This window comes from Gigantopelta aegis, chromosome 9 (genome assembly GCF_016097555.1).
Source record: "Gigantopelta aegis isolate Gae_Host chromosome 9, Gae_host_genome, whole genome shotgun sequence".
Classification (NCBI taxonomy): Eukaryota; Metazoa; Mollusca; class Gastropoda; order Neomphalida; family Peltospiridae; genus Gigantopelta; species Gigantopelta aegis.
The window spans coordinates 20,161,327-20,176,798 of record NC_054707.1 but is presented as its reverse complement, the minus strand read 5'-3'; the positions used below and the strand labels follow the sequence as shown (position 1 = coordinate 20,176,798).

The 15,472-nt window shown below is 36.3% G+C and overlaps 1 protein-coding gene across 4 annotated transcripts in view; it reads left to right on the top strand.

Annotated features, from left to right (window-relative positions):
* The first annotated feature begins 213 nt into the window (after positions 1 to 213).
* Positions 214 to 15,472, top strand: part of LOC121381104 (pre-mRNA-processing factor 40 homolog B-like) — a 36,215-nt gene continuing 20,956 nt past the window's right edge. For 2 of the 4 annotated variants that reach the window (XM_041510220.1, XM_041510218.1), the window contains exons 1-7: positions 214 to 232; positions 6,675 to 6,731; positions 9,705 to 9,798; positions 11,466 to 11,546; positions 11,823 to 11,848; positions 13,284 to 13,394; positions 14,630 to 14,750. In XM_041510220.1, coding sequence (XP_041366154.1) covers positions 227 to 232; positions 6,675 to 6,731; positions 9,705 to 9,798; positions 11,466 to 11,546; positions 11,823 to 11,848; positions 13,284 to 13,394; positions 14,630 to 14,750 — 496 coding nt within the window. In that variant the 5' untranslated portion in view covers positions 214 to 226. Of the gene's footprint in view, positions 233 to 283; positions 304 to 6,674; positions 6,732 to 9,704; positions 9,799 to 11,465; positions 11,547 to 11,822; positions 11,849 to 13,283; positions 13,395 to 14,629; positions 14,751 to 15,472 lie in introns of those variants that run through there. The other 2 variants (XM_041510219.1, XM_041510222.1) reach the window with 2 other exon arrangements.

Here is a 15,472-nt window from a genome sequence, read left to right as displayed (position 1 = left end):
ATGACTAAAGAATCAGTAATATTTGATACGCAATATACTAACACCACTTCATTGTATTACAGAGCTATATGGTGTTTAACGGAATGAAGTAACGTAGACAGTTACGATATTATCCACTAGTACATTCGCGATGATTTGGTATCAGAATTGTAGTCACCGAAGAGTGAAAATTTAGGATTGTTGGAGCGTCCACATAAGGAAGAATTTATAGAGAAGAAGAAAGCGAATGGCGGTAAGCATTTTATTTTGTCACGGTGCTGTGATGACAAAAACGTTTATATTAACGTGTAGACAGTCCTTTTGGTAAGAATACAAAATATAATGTAGTATTTTAAACATTATGTAAAATTAAATTGGGTTATCTCGTCTTGTACCGATTTTGTTTTGGTGGTTGATTGGTCAACCCAATTAAAGATAACGTCCTGTAACCAGAATACGTTAGTACTCTGTTTTCGTCGCTCGCCTTCACAAGCACGTCCAACGTCTCACTCTCAGTCTACAGTGGGGATCAGGCTAAAACAGGGCACGAGTTCCTTATTTCCCCCATAACGATTTTAAAGAAATATTTGTTAGAATTAGTTTAAGGTTAGGGTTAACGATAGTTATATACAATATGTGAATATCTTTTAAAACAATTTGTTCTATTCTCGGAACCGAACATACGGGTACTTCGGCCCCATCCGCCATTGTTTATCACCTGACACAGTGAAGCTTCTCCTTAGTTACGTATGATTTGATAGTGAATTTAGTCAATTTCAGTCGATCATTTACATCAATTAACGGCCAAGATGCCTAAAACATGTTGTGCAGTTGGCTGCATAAACCATAACTTGATGTTAAAAAAAATATCGTTTTACAAATTTCGAAAAGAAGAGACCAGACGCCGCTTCTGGGTAGAGGCACTAAAACGTGACAAACCTGATGCACACAGTGACAGAATGCGACTACGTTGAGTTTAATGTTGTTGCTTATCAACAATAATCGACGTTAATAGCAACCAAAATGGTTAAAGCATGTGCATTGAATTGATAACATTTCCACATTATACTGTAAATAAAATACACAATTCCATTTACTTTCATGAAAAAAAAAAAAAAACCCGGATGCATCCAGTTCTTGAATAAAGAGTATACTCTTTTTATCATCAAATTTGTGTGGTCTTCATTTTTCATTTAATCTAATTTTAGAGTTCAATCAAGACATTGTCTATACTTGTATTTATTTTGCCATCTTCGCCTACACCTATTTATTTATTCTTATTTTTAAAATAAAAAGTATATGCAGTTAACTTACACACACACACAATAATAATTTATTAGAAAAGTTTTTTTTTAAAACTATTTTTATTTTGTGTGTGCAAATGTGTCTGTAGCAGGCCTGCAGTACGAAAATATAGGTTTTCTACTACTTTAAATATAAATATGGCTTCTTCCCCTACCAAGATTGTTCCTACTACTCGAGATTTTGCCCCCTACCCAACTCCAGATATTGTACCTGCGGACGTGTAATAGCCCAAATGTATAATATATTAAACAATAAAGGTATACTTGTATCTCGGATACATACATACATATATACATATGCATACATGTGTATATAATATATATATATATATATATATATATATATATATATATATATATATATATATATATATATATACACATACATGTATATGTTTCTGGATTTCTGTTTTTTTTTATTTACTCTGTTATGAATCAATGTAATTTGGTGGTTGTGGCACATTTGTAGATTTTGCGTCTGTTCAAGTTAAAGGACTTACCTTTTTGAATCTACATGTCGTTTTATAGTATTCTGCAGTTCTTCGGATTATGTGTGTGTGTGTGTGTGCATGCATGTGTGCACACATGTGTGCACACAATCTGCTTCAGCAATTATCTGCAATAAAATGAATGGTCATCGCCATATTTTATATTTGTTTTCCTTTCTAAAAACACTGTTTCACATGGAGAATAATATGGCATTTAAACATCTCATTCATACATTTTCCTTGAATATGCTACATAAGTGCATCTATACAAGAGGTAATTTAACCCTGGTTAAAAGCAACTTAGGTTAAATATGTGTAGTCTAGCAAAAGGCATATTGATACAGATCAGTTTACTAACAGTCATGATAATTGCCCCATGATGGCCCATCTCCTTTCTCCACCTGTATCTAGTTTTGTACATATTACTTAGATTTTAATTGCAATAACAATTCCAATACAGCCCAAGACAAAATCTGCAATATCCACTGACTAGGTATAAAACAACAGGGATCGATTTTGGCCCACAGCACTACGGCTATTGCCGTAGGTGCCCTTGTTACTGGACGCGGTGCCCCGATAAATTGGACTGTGTCCACGGCCATAAGTAGCCGTGGTTGCCTTTCTTGTATGCCCTAGTGCCCTTCTCATGCCTGCTACCAACTAAATTGAACTTTGCAGCATTTGTCACTTGCCGTGTATTCGTCCATAAGAACAGAAATCCAAAGAAATTATTGCCGACTCTCAGACACGCAATTTCGATGGGCGCAGCCATATTGTTATTGTTTACAAGCCACAGATCCGAGAACCATGTGGTCGCCGAGAAGTAACTGCGCAGTTGCTCTATAAAGACTGTTCTGCGCAGGGAACCTCATCTCTCACTCGCATCAGTGAAAACTTTACAGAAAGTGGCCTTGGTGCCCTACCCTTGAAAGAAATGGTGCCCTGCCCACTGGCCTTGGTGCCCCAAACATTTTCTCAAACCCAAAGCCAAAATGGCCTTGCCCTGAAATTTTTTTAAATTCTACCCCTGAAACAACTATATATATATATATATATATGTGTGTGTGTGTGTGTTAACCATTATTTACTCAGGTAAGTTTTTGTGTTTTATTAATGTTAACCCCATGTTAAACCCTATTATTAAAACAGTTATATTCGATGAGGTAACACTGTTTTAAACCGTGACATGAAAATAATATGGGAGTTATTAATTGCTACCCTAACTTAGATTAGGGGGGCAATTTGAAATATTAATATTCACATGCTAAAGGGAGCTATATATTATTCTCCTTGAACTAATCTCAGGGGAGTGATGGGTAGCTAGAAAGAGATATAACTCCCCTTAGATGACAAGGTCTGAGGTTGGCTATATTATATTATTGCAATTTTCTTTTCGACTGCATTCAACCGGTAAGGTAGGCCAACATCATGAGATAATTTCACAATCTGTAAAAACAAAATCATTTCATTATTTCAAGAAACTGGGTTTTTTTTTAAAGAATAAAAGAATGTATTCAGTGGAACATTTTCACTGTTGCCAATACATCTATATAATAAGAATGGCAATAATAATACTGTAATTTAAAGTTGTAAAGTAACAACTTTGCAATTGTTTAATTATTACATTCTATTTGGAAATAAAATAATTATGTTAAATCATAAAAATAATTATCTTGAATCATGCATATAAATTTTATTATTATACATACAAATTATATATTTTGTAGCCCACATCATAATTATAATATTAATAATTATCTTATCATTTCAAAGTTGTTAAAATTTATAATTAATATTACCTGAAAATTGCATCAACAAAAATTGTTCTGCCCAACCTGCCTCTAGTCAGGTCCCCTCGACAATATAAGCTATACGGAAACATGTTGGTAAAAAAATATAGACTGTACTAATTCATATACTCGTTGTTCGTTTCTCTTATATGACAACCCAAGCTGCTATAATACTCATAAGGCATGCTGCAACTATGTGTTAGCTACAGAAAATAAATGACAATATGCAAGGCATGCAAAAAAGTTACTATGATAACTTTATTATATGTAAAACAGTAATCACTAAGGCTTTACTTCACCCCCAAAGACCCGGATGATCGGTAACTAGGCCGTGTGACGTCACGCCGGTTCCGAGAATAAAACCAACATAATGTATATATTTCGTATTCCAGTATCGCTATGTTTTGCCTTTGAAAAATTAGACATTTTGACTATTCTTTGTAAAATTTCCTCATTTGTCCAGTACAAACTATTGTTAACAAAATACTTGTTTAAATGAAATTTACCTGATTAGCTTGATTGCAGTTCTTCGAAACCTCTGAGAAAAGATATGTATAAGGAAACATTTCTGACCTTAAAACATGCCTAATTATTGTATTTTATAGGCATATGTTTCATAAATATACCCAATTACGAAAACAAATCATAAAAATGCAACAATAATTATTGTACGTAAGATAGCAAGATTGGGTCGCCATCATGTGGTTTGTTTTGGCAGCCATTTTGATTCATTTATTGAAATAATATTCCTTTTTTTTTTCTGAAGATATACCCATTTACCATTTTGACAGTCGCTGATTCATTTAAATATAAAATTTTATGCATAGAAAGAAAATTAGACATATTTGACAGTTTCAGGGTTCATTTTTATAAATAACGGTCCTCTTGGACACCATCTTGAATTGTGGAGTTATGCAAGGTTTGCCAAGGTGGCAAACACAGGATTTCAAAACTACAGACCAAGACGAACATTTTGATATATAATAATAAATGTTATACTCCGTAGACCACCCCCTTGAAAGATAACCCCAGATATTTGCTCCACTATCTGTGGCATATTGACCAGTCACAGCTATTGGGGTCAGATTATTTTTACTCTTGGAATTCTGCACGCACACGCTGGTCTACTTGACAACTTATTACGCATTGATGATGGGATCTAAAATTATGGGATTTTTTAATTATGTTTATTATGGCATCCCACATTCGGAATAAAATCTTTTGTAATGACAGATTTTGTCAGAGTTTGTATATTTTTTTATCAACAACATTGGGGGCCATTCTGGATCAATGACATAACGGTGTCAGAGCCGTTCATAACTTGTAGCGGTAGGTCAAATGCTATGTTACAAAATGTTGTGCCATTGCGAGCACTGAGCTACGTCCCGCCTCTTTACAGTAACAATTATTACATGAAATATTTTTGCCAAATTAAGATAAATTTGGTGAGTGCCAGAGCTTGCTCTGGGTTTTGCCTCAAAAATTGGATTTTAGCAACAACCTTGGTGCCCAAACTTGAATACCATCACCCTTCCCATGCATCCTATGTTGTGTTGTAATATATATTTTATATATATATGGACTCAAACCCATCTCAGTGATACACACACTGTTTCTGCCAGAAAGAAATTTTTGGGTATGGCTCTGTGGAATTGAATGGAATCACAGTCAACATGGGATATGGGCGCCTTCCCCAGAATGAAAATGGGTTACGTTTAGGGTTAGAGTTAAGAAAATCATACAGTAATGATAAGAGTAATTAATTTGTAAAAGGGTTAACTTTAAAAAAAGCACAAATTGGGTATAGCACCATACCCATTTTACCCTCTGGAAGAAACCCTGACACAGCGTCACCCATGGGCCAAATTGAGCCCAGTGTAAAAAGTGGTTTCGATGGGTATTCAGCTTACAGGGGTTTGGATTGAGGTAAAAGTCTGATATATTTTATTCACTAGTAAATATAGAAAAAGTAATAAAACAGGCAAATAACAACTACATTCAAAGGTGGATAAAATGATGCAATTTATAAGCATATATACTGAACAAAATATGAAACTTCCACTAACTTTGCTTGAACGTCGTGCATGTAAACCGTTCTCCCACAGACGATTACGAACAGTTTGCCCACTGATTCGGTTATTATGAAGCCCAGGTGTGTTAGCAGCAGTAGCAGTGGCAGTTTGGAATCGATTGCGCAAATGCGTGTTCATGATATAGCGGTCTTGACCACGCATTGTAACACGCAGACGTCCACGACGTGGCAAGTCGTTGGTGCTTCCTGTCGTTCGAAAATCTTACGCGAAGATTTCGTATCGCTCAACTAGAACTCCCAACATGCCTTGCAACGTCTTCTGTCGACATGCCAGCATCAAGCATGCCAATCGCCCGTTCGTGTAAATTATTGGGTATTCTTGGCATACTAAAAATGCTACAATGTAAAAAATGTTTTTTTTTTTACAAATTTTGAAGTGTTTTCGTTCACTTGACAACAATGTCAGTAAGACAAGTAAAACAAATTGACCGAATACTACACGGGACATGTCGAACCATGCATGCACGTGCAAATTGAATTTCACGTTGTCGACGATTAACAGTGCAAAAATAATCGATAAAATTCATGAATCCTGATAATACAGCTCAAAGCTAATACTACCTATATAATTTCATTACACAATGAATTCTTTAACACAACAAATACTATATGTACAAATCGGAAGTTTCTTTTTTTGTTCAGTATATATGGATTTGGAGGTGGGGGGGGGGGGGGCATTTTGTTCATATTTAATCAAGTTAACGTTTTGTCAAACATTTTGACATGCTGCTATTTATACTGCAAATAAATCAATGAATTCTAATCATGTTTGAAACTGAAATAACTTTATAATATAACAAAGCACCTAATAAATATATTGAATGATGTGTACTTTAGTTAAATTTCAAAGCAAATATTGTATAATGATTGCAGAAGAGTCCTTGAAAATCTCTTAAACTACCAGGCCATGGAAAATGCCTTGATAAAAGTACTTGAAAAGTTGTGAAATTTAGTTTGACAACGAAAGTGTATGTAACCTATTTGTGAAATAAAGATAACATGATGTTTGTTTTTATTGTAGTCCAACAATCCTCCAGGACCATCTGGGCCTGGTCCAATGATGAGACCTCCCTTTGGGGTAAGTACTTGTGGGTATACAGTGTAACAGGAACTCTATGGGCCCATTAGGCTATTTCTTGTTCCTGTCAATCAGCGCTTCTAGATTATGTACCTAGCCCAGCTCCTATGGCTAGTGATATTCAATGTTGGGCTAGTCAATAACTACTATTGCCATGCCTGACGGCTAGTGGAAAAAAGTTGTCAAATGCTGCAGTTAAGTATTATTTTGTAATTATGAATATCCTGACCCCCACCCCCATTCCCCTAATCTTAGTGTTTTTAAGCTCTATCTCCCTCTTTAGGTGACATTATTACAATTTAAAGTAAAGTAGGACTAGTGAATTTTTACTCTTGGCTAGTAAATATTAAAAATCACTGATCCCATGGCTAGTGGAATCTATAAAAATTATAGAAGCCATGAGTCAGTGCATCATGACTGGTATATCTTCTTCTTCAGCGTTCGATTGGTTGTATTATATCCTTTGTCCCGTGAGAGTCACAAAAAGGGTTGTCGGACGTAGATCTTTTGGTATATCAAAGGCTGCGGTATGTGCTATCCCATCTGTGGGATGGTTCTTCTTTAATGGAAAAATATTTAATATGGGAGGTTTCCTCTCTAAGACTATATATCAAATTGCCAAATGTATGTTCGACATCCAGTAGCCAGTGATTAGTAATAATTCATTGTGCCATAGTGATGTCGTAAAACAAAACCAACAATTTTTTTTTAGCAGGAACATTATCCTACTTGCAGGACTTTTGTGTGTTGCCTCCAAATGTTCTCAGGCATAAATTAAATATTATTGGTTTTGATTTTAATCTGCCGTACCCAGCTTAAAAAACCCCAACAATTACAAAGTAAATGATTCAAAACAATCACTTTCACGGATGTATAAAACTGGTTCACATGGACTCATTACTATTGATAATTATGTGCTTGTTTCCTATGTTGCATATCTGCACAGTACCAAAAGCAACACAGATAAAAACAAAAGCCTTATAGAGTCATGAGATAAACCATTATATTGTATCACAATTACATGTACTTAATTATTATTGATAAAATATTGATGGACAATTGTTAAATATAATGGGCCGAACTTACAAAGCCTGATTATGTCTTACACATGTGTAACTCCATACATTTACAATGCTTAAACACTTGTGTTTGTAACTACATACATTTACAATGCTTAAACACTTGTGTTTGTAACTACATACATTTGCAATGCTTAAACACTTGTGTTTGTAACTACATACATTTACAATGCTTAAACACATGTGTTTAAGAAAAACAGGCTTCTTAAATCTATCCCATGGTAAAAAAAAACATTATGTCTTTATAATTATATCTTGGCAAATTATGGTTTATTTCTCGGCTGTTTCATAATAGTATTTTATTTGTTTCAGATGCCTCCGGTCGGTCCACCACACCCCAGGTTTATTCCTGTTTATTTCTCGGCTGTTTCATAATAGTATTTTATTTGTTTCAGATGCCTCCGGCCGGCCCACCACACCCCAGGTTTATTCCTGTTTATTTCTCGGCTGTTTCATAATAGTATTTTATTTGTTTCAGATGCCTCCGGCAGGTCCACCACACCCCAGATTTATTCCTGTTTATTTCTCGGCTGTTTCATAATAGTATTTTATTTGTTTCAGATGCCTCCGGCCGGCCCACCACACCCCAGGTTTATTCCTGTTTATTTCTCGGCTGTTTCATAATAGTATTTCATTTGTTTCAGATGCCTCCGGCCGGCCCACCACACCCCAGGTTTATTCCTGTTTATTTCTCGGCTGTTTCATAATAGTATTTCATTTGTTTCAGATGCCTCCGGCCGGCCCACCACACCCCAGGTTTATTCCTGTTTATTTCTTGGCTGTTTCATAATAGTATTTCATTTGTTTCAGATGCCTCCGGCCGGTCCACCGCACCCCAGGTTTATTCCTGTTTATTTCTTGGCTGTTTCATAATAGTATTTCATTTGTTTCAGATGCCTCCGGCCGGTCCACCACACCCCAGGTTTATTCCTGTTTATTTCTCGGCTGTTTCATAATAGTATTTGATTTGTTTCAGATGCCTTCCGGCCGGTCCACCGCATCCCAGGTTTATTCCTGTTTATTTCTCGGCTGTTTCATAATAGTATTTCATTTGTTTCAGATGCCTCCGGCCGGCCCACCGCACCCCAGGTTTATTCCTGTTTATTTCTCGGCTGTTTCATAATAGTATTTGATTTGTTTCAGATGCCTCCGGCAGGTCCACCGCACCCCAGATTTATTCCTGTTTATTTCTCGGCTGTTTCATAATAGTATTTTATTTGTTTCAGATGCCTCCGGCCGGCCCACCACACCCCAGGTTTATTCCTGTTTATTTCTCGGCTGTTTCATAATAGTATTTCATTTGTTTCAGATGCCTCCGGCCGGCCCACCCACCGCACCCCAGGTTTATTCCTGTTTATTTCTTGGCTGTTTCATAATAGTATTTCATTTGTTTCAGATGCCTCCGGCCGGTCCACCACATCCCAGGTTTATTCCTGTTTATTTCTCGGCTGTTTCATAATAGTATTTTATTTGTTTCAGATGCCTCCGGCCGGCCCACCACACCCCAGGTTTATTCCTGTTTATTTCTCGGCTGTTTCATAATAGTATTTTATTTGTTTCAGATGCCTCCGGCCGGTCCACCGCATCCCAGGTTTATTCCTGTTTATTTCTCGGCTGTTTCATAATAGTATTTCATTTGTTTCAGATGCCTCCGGCCGGCCCACCACACCCCAGGTTTATTCCTGTTTATTTCTTGGCTGTTTCATAATAGTATTTCATTTGTTTCAGATGCCTCCGGCCGGTCCACCACACCCCAGGTTTATTCCTGTTTATTTCTAGGCTGTTTCATAATAGTATTTCATTTGTTTCAGATGCCTCCGGCCGGCCCACCGCACCCCAGGTTTATTCCTGTTTATTTCTCGGGCGTTTCATAATAGTATTTTATTTGTTTCAGATGCCTCCGGCCGGCCCACCACACTCCAGGTTTATTCCTCCACCAATGGGACCAGGTGACATGAACCCACCACTAGTACCTCCCAACATACCAGGTGAATGTTCCGCTATATAATTTACTCCAACACTTATAATAGCTGTGTTAATTCTTTAGTCTTTATCTGTTACACTCTTTAGCTAATGTTTTGGGGGCAGGACGTAGCCTAGTTGTAAAGTGCTCACAGTATGTGTTATTATTGATGTAGGATTGATTCCCATCAGTGAATCCATTGGGTTATTTTTCATTCCAGCCAGAGCTCCACAACTGGTGTAACAAAGGCTGTGGTACCTACTATTCTGTCTGTGGTGTAATAGAAATCCCTTGCAGCTAATTAAAAAGCGTAGCCCCGTTGTTGCAGGAACAAGTTTCTCCCAGTGTTCTCGCTGGGTGAAAATTAAAGGAGGGCGGCCACTCGGCACTACACCCTTCAAAAAACCCAAACAACACCAATAAACGAAAAGCAAAAAAAAAAAAAAAAAAAAGGAGGGGGGGGGGGGGGGAGTAGTTTGGTTACCATATTGTTGTGTGTTGGTAGACTGAGAAAAGACATACTCCTTATTTTGCCTACAAAAAAGTGCAAAGGAATTGAACCAAAGATTATATCAGTCTGACATTCACGGACCGATCAAAGTTTTAATATTATTATTTTTAATAAAGATTTCAAGATATACGAAAAACGATGTTTGTAAAGTGATCTCCTAAAGTCAGATACATTTTTGTTATTTCCATCTTCATCGAATGAATCGATCGTTGTGATAAAATATTATCGCCAGCTGATAAAAAGTAGTTTCGTTTTTATAAAGATGGTGTATATATTATTTGGCACTCAAGATAAATGATTTTAATGATAAACACTATCACTTCCGTTGTTTTTATAAGTGTTCATATCCCCTCAAAATGAAAAGTTTACAATATTGTATAAAGAACTGCTGAATAAACAGAATAATAGAAAGTAAAAATCATCAGTTTCAACCAATTATATCTGCAACTGAGGACAAAATATCAAACGATAGTTAGTGGAAACAAAAGACAGAATGACAAATTTGGCGCCAAATAAGGTGGGTTTTTTCAATCGGAGATTGCCGAATCCGTAAAAAATAAAATGTTTTCATTGCTTACATAAAATATAACTTTTATTGTGTCTATCAAACATACAAGTGGATACAGATATTGGACAGAATAGAGGCTGTTAAAAATACTGTTAAATTACGTTACGGTAACTGTCGTAAATGTTTCGTCAATTGCTTTTTCGTACACAACGTGGCTTGTTACCTTTGATGTCCAGTGTGCAGACTGATCATTGTTTTTTGTGTGGAAAAAAGTGCATTTGGAAATAGCAGAGATAGGTGCTGGAAAATAAAGAGGGGCGCTCAAAAATAAAGGAGGGCGGGGAACATGAAAGGAGGGCGGCAAAATGGAATAGCGGGGCGGGGCACCCCGCTTAAATGGAGCAGCGAGAACACTGTTCTCCTCTTGTTATCTGTGTGGTCCTTAACCATATGTCCGACACCACATAACCGTAATTAAAAATATATTGAATGCATTATTAACTAGAGCATTTCCTTATGTTTAGTGGGTGTGTTTTTTTATTCTGAGAATTCATGATTGCATTTAGCATAGTTTCATACCCAATAGCCCTAAATGGGGTGTCGTTAAACATTCATTCATTCATTTATTCCGAGAATTCATTCATGTATGCCTACTATGTTTTTATTTTGACAGGTTTCAATCCAGGAGCAGCTATGCCTCCTCCCAGTTATCCCCCACCCATGGGCATTCCACCCATGTTTCCCACAATTCCAGGTACTTTATATCGAACACATTTGCTGCATCATTTTGTTTTGTACGTAACAGCAGTTGTGTAAACAGTGGTGTCCATGCATCAGATAATAGTTTTTCATGTACCGTTTGATTTTTATGGACATTTATTTAAAGATCTGTGACAGATTGATAAAATTAAATAATAATAAAGTTGTACATTATTAATTTTTAAATTAACATAATGTGATTTGAAAAATATATTGAACGTTAAACAAATATAGTAAGTTAGATATATTATTATTTATCTATATATTTCAGGTAGCACAAATGGAATTGATGCAAAGGTAAGTAGTATCAGTTGCTTATTCTTTTAAAATTATGACTCGCTTGTTTGTGATGGATCCTAAAATGAATTATTCTCAGTAGCCCTATTCCCTCTCGATACCCGCTGAAAACCCCATGACTGGTATATTAGTGTCATGTCAGTGGGAAAATGCACATAAATATACCTTATTGCAAAAGTCTATTTATTCTTCTCGCTCACTGTTAAAACTGAATGTTAATAGCCAAAGTTGGAAAACGTCATGAAGAGATCATGTGGGAGGCAAGTCTATTTGGTTTACTGACTCGCTGTCAAAACAAAATGTTAAATAACCAAAGTTGAAAACATTACAAAGAGATCATGTAACCGGCGTCGTGGTTAGGCTGGTAGGTAGTGGGTTCAGATCCCAGTCGAGGCATGGAATTTTTAATCCAGATACCAACTCCAAACCCTGAGTGAGTGCTCCACAAGGCTCAATGGGTAGGTGTAAACCACTTGCACCGACCAGTGATCCATAACTGGTTCAACAAAGGCCATGGTTCGTGCTATCCTGCATGTGGGAAGCGCAAATAAAAGATCCCTTGCTGCCTGTCATAAAAGAGAAGCCTATGTGGCGACAGCGGGTTTCCTCTAAAAAAAAATGTCACAATGACCATGTGTTTGACGTCCAATAGCTGATGATAAGATAAAAAATCAATGTGCTCTAGAGGCGTCGTTAAATATAACAAACTTTACTCTCTTTTTTAAGAGATCACGTGGTAGAGCTCAAGTAAGATGTGACGAGTCATGATAGGATTAACCTTCTTCAGACCCATTATTTCAGTTGGTAGAGCACTCATCTCGGTGACGGGTGCTTGTGTCGAAGGATCGAATCTCCTAGGCGGACTCATTCTTTGAGTTTATAATTAAATTTCCATTACATTTATTACAAAATAACGTCATCCCATTGGTCCAGTCATAGCAATGGGAATTTGTTCATTTCTCGATGAATGTTAAAATTACGTTGTCAGGGAAATTCAAACCTGATGACATCATTTTATACTGGTAACTTGTCTTACTAAGCGTTATTGTTTTAACCAAAAAAAATTTCAGAATAAAATATGAACTTTTAATGTTATTATTAGCAAGTATGTTTAAAATTTAGTTTATAAGTATTGTTTGTTATTTTTTTATGTTCATCAGGGTATGAAAAAAACCCCATCATGCACAAACGTATGTGAGAACGGCTTCACTGATTCACACAGTTTGTGGTTGATTTTTGTGTTTGTTCATACCCCAATGAACGTCGTAAAAGAAATAACGGACAATCCTTAATATAAGTTACATACATAAGTTTTTGCTGATCCAGAGCTAGCTCAGATTCTTTTTGCTGCTAATCAATAATAAGTATAATATGATTGCATTTCAAACAAAACTGTATTTCTTTTATTTTTATATTCTTTTCGTTTTTTTCCTAGAAGAGTGTTTGGACGGAACACAGTGCTCCGGATGGTCGGACGTACTACTACAACAACATAACTAAACAGTCGAGCTGGGAGAAACCCGATGACCTCAAAACACAGACAGAGGTACATTGTCCATCTTTTTTATTTATGATTGTGTCCAATTTAAAAATTTAACAATCATTAACTCTTTGGCAGTCCGCACACAAAACGATTTCTGCGCGGGTGAAAAAACGCTCGCCTTGTCACCCGTCGATATTGCTAATTTATTTACTAAAAATTACTGTGACATCTCGTACCATTCACTTGTTAGTCCCCTACCGGTCCATCCGGAGAGGGACTGTAGTTTTCATGTCCGTCCGTCTGTCTTCCGTCTACCTTTCCCATATATAGTTTTCTCCAGATATTTTTTTTTAGAAAGCCTGGAGATATTGAGCTGAAAATTTTTGTATAGCTTCATCATATATGTTACAGATCAAGTTTGACTTTCATGAAGATTTACCCATTTTGTACAGAGTTATAGCCCTTGAACTTAGGAGATGTAAAAAATGTGTTTTAGAAAGCCTGGTGATATTGAGCTAAAATTTTGTTTTCAGCTTTATGATGTACTGTTACAGATCAAAGTTTGACTTTCATTGCAAATTACCCTCTTTTCACAATGGTATGTCCCTTAAACTTAGGAGATACAAAATATTGTTGGGTTCGGTACGGCACATGTATTGCTTCCACAGTACTCTCATAATGCATGTTTGTTTTAATTTTCTGTAAATCACATGCCTTCAGAAATATGCACTTAATCTTTAGAGACCGGCCTCAGTGGCGTCGTGGTTAGGCCATCGGTCTACAGGCTGGTAGGTACTGGGTTCGGATCCCAGTCGAGGCATGGGATTTTTAATCCAGATACCGACTCCAAACCCTGAGTGAGTGCTCCGCAAGGCTCAATGGGTAGGTGTAAACCACTTGCACCGACCAGTGATCCATAACTGGTTCAACAAAGGCCATGGTTTGTGCTATCCTGCCTGTGGGAAGCGCAAATAAAAGATCCCTTGCTGCTAATTGGAAAGAGTAGCCCATGTAGTGGCGACAGCGGGTTTCCTCTCAAAATCTGTGTGGTCCTTAACCATATGTCTGACCGTATATATAACCGTAAATAAAATGTGTTGAGTGCGTCGTTAAATAAAACATTTCTTTCTTTCTTTCTTAATCATCTAATTGTTGGATGTTCAGTCTGTGATCTTGGAGAGTCTACAGGAGGTGCACTTGGGTAAAATGTTAGGTTTGAGAAAATAATTAGTTTCTCTCTTTTTTTTTTCTTTTCTTTTTTTCTTTTTACTTTACATTTCTTCTTACTTGTGTTGCAGATCTTGCTGTCCCAATGTCCATGGAAAGAATACAAATCTGACTCTGGTAAAATATACTACCACAACTCACAAACCAAGGAGAGTAGGTGGACTAAACCCAAGGAGCTTGAAGAACTAGATAGTATGTGATAATTGAGTCACTGTTGTTTTTATTTTAAGCTTGGAGAATAGACCCCTGGAGACAATTTTAATTTTTTTAAACTGTTTATGTTTGCTTGGCATTTATTTCACAATCAAAATGATGTCTTTATAGAAGAAATGTTATCGTAAGGACCAAACCAGGTGATTTGTGTATATTTCGAACTGTGATGTTTGTTGTGTTTATAATTACAAGAAAAGAAAAAGAAGTTATAGATTTATATTTATATGCAAAACTCAGTTTACAGGGTTTTATGAAATTGGTTCCTGGTCTCAAATTTTAAATCTCACAGACTTGTTTTCTACTTGTTGATTTCAACAGAAAGAAATATGCTGTTCATATCTTTGACCAGCAATGTTACAGAACAGTTTCACAAGTAACTACACAAACTAGATTCTGTTGATCAATTTATTATAATATTAAAATGCAGGGCTTCTAGATTACGGTAGCCCAACTCCTACGGCTAGTAATATTCATTGTTGGGCTATTAAATAACTACTTTTTCCTTGCCCAACAACTATTGAAAAATAGTTGTCAAATGCTACATTTAAGTTTATTTTGTAAATATGAATATTTTGCCCCACCCCCACTTAGTGTTTTACGCTCTATCTCCCTCTTTAGGTGACATTACTATTAGTAAAATTATATTTACTTAAAGTAATGTAAGGCTAGTCAATTTGTAATAGTGGCTAGTACATTTTTTA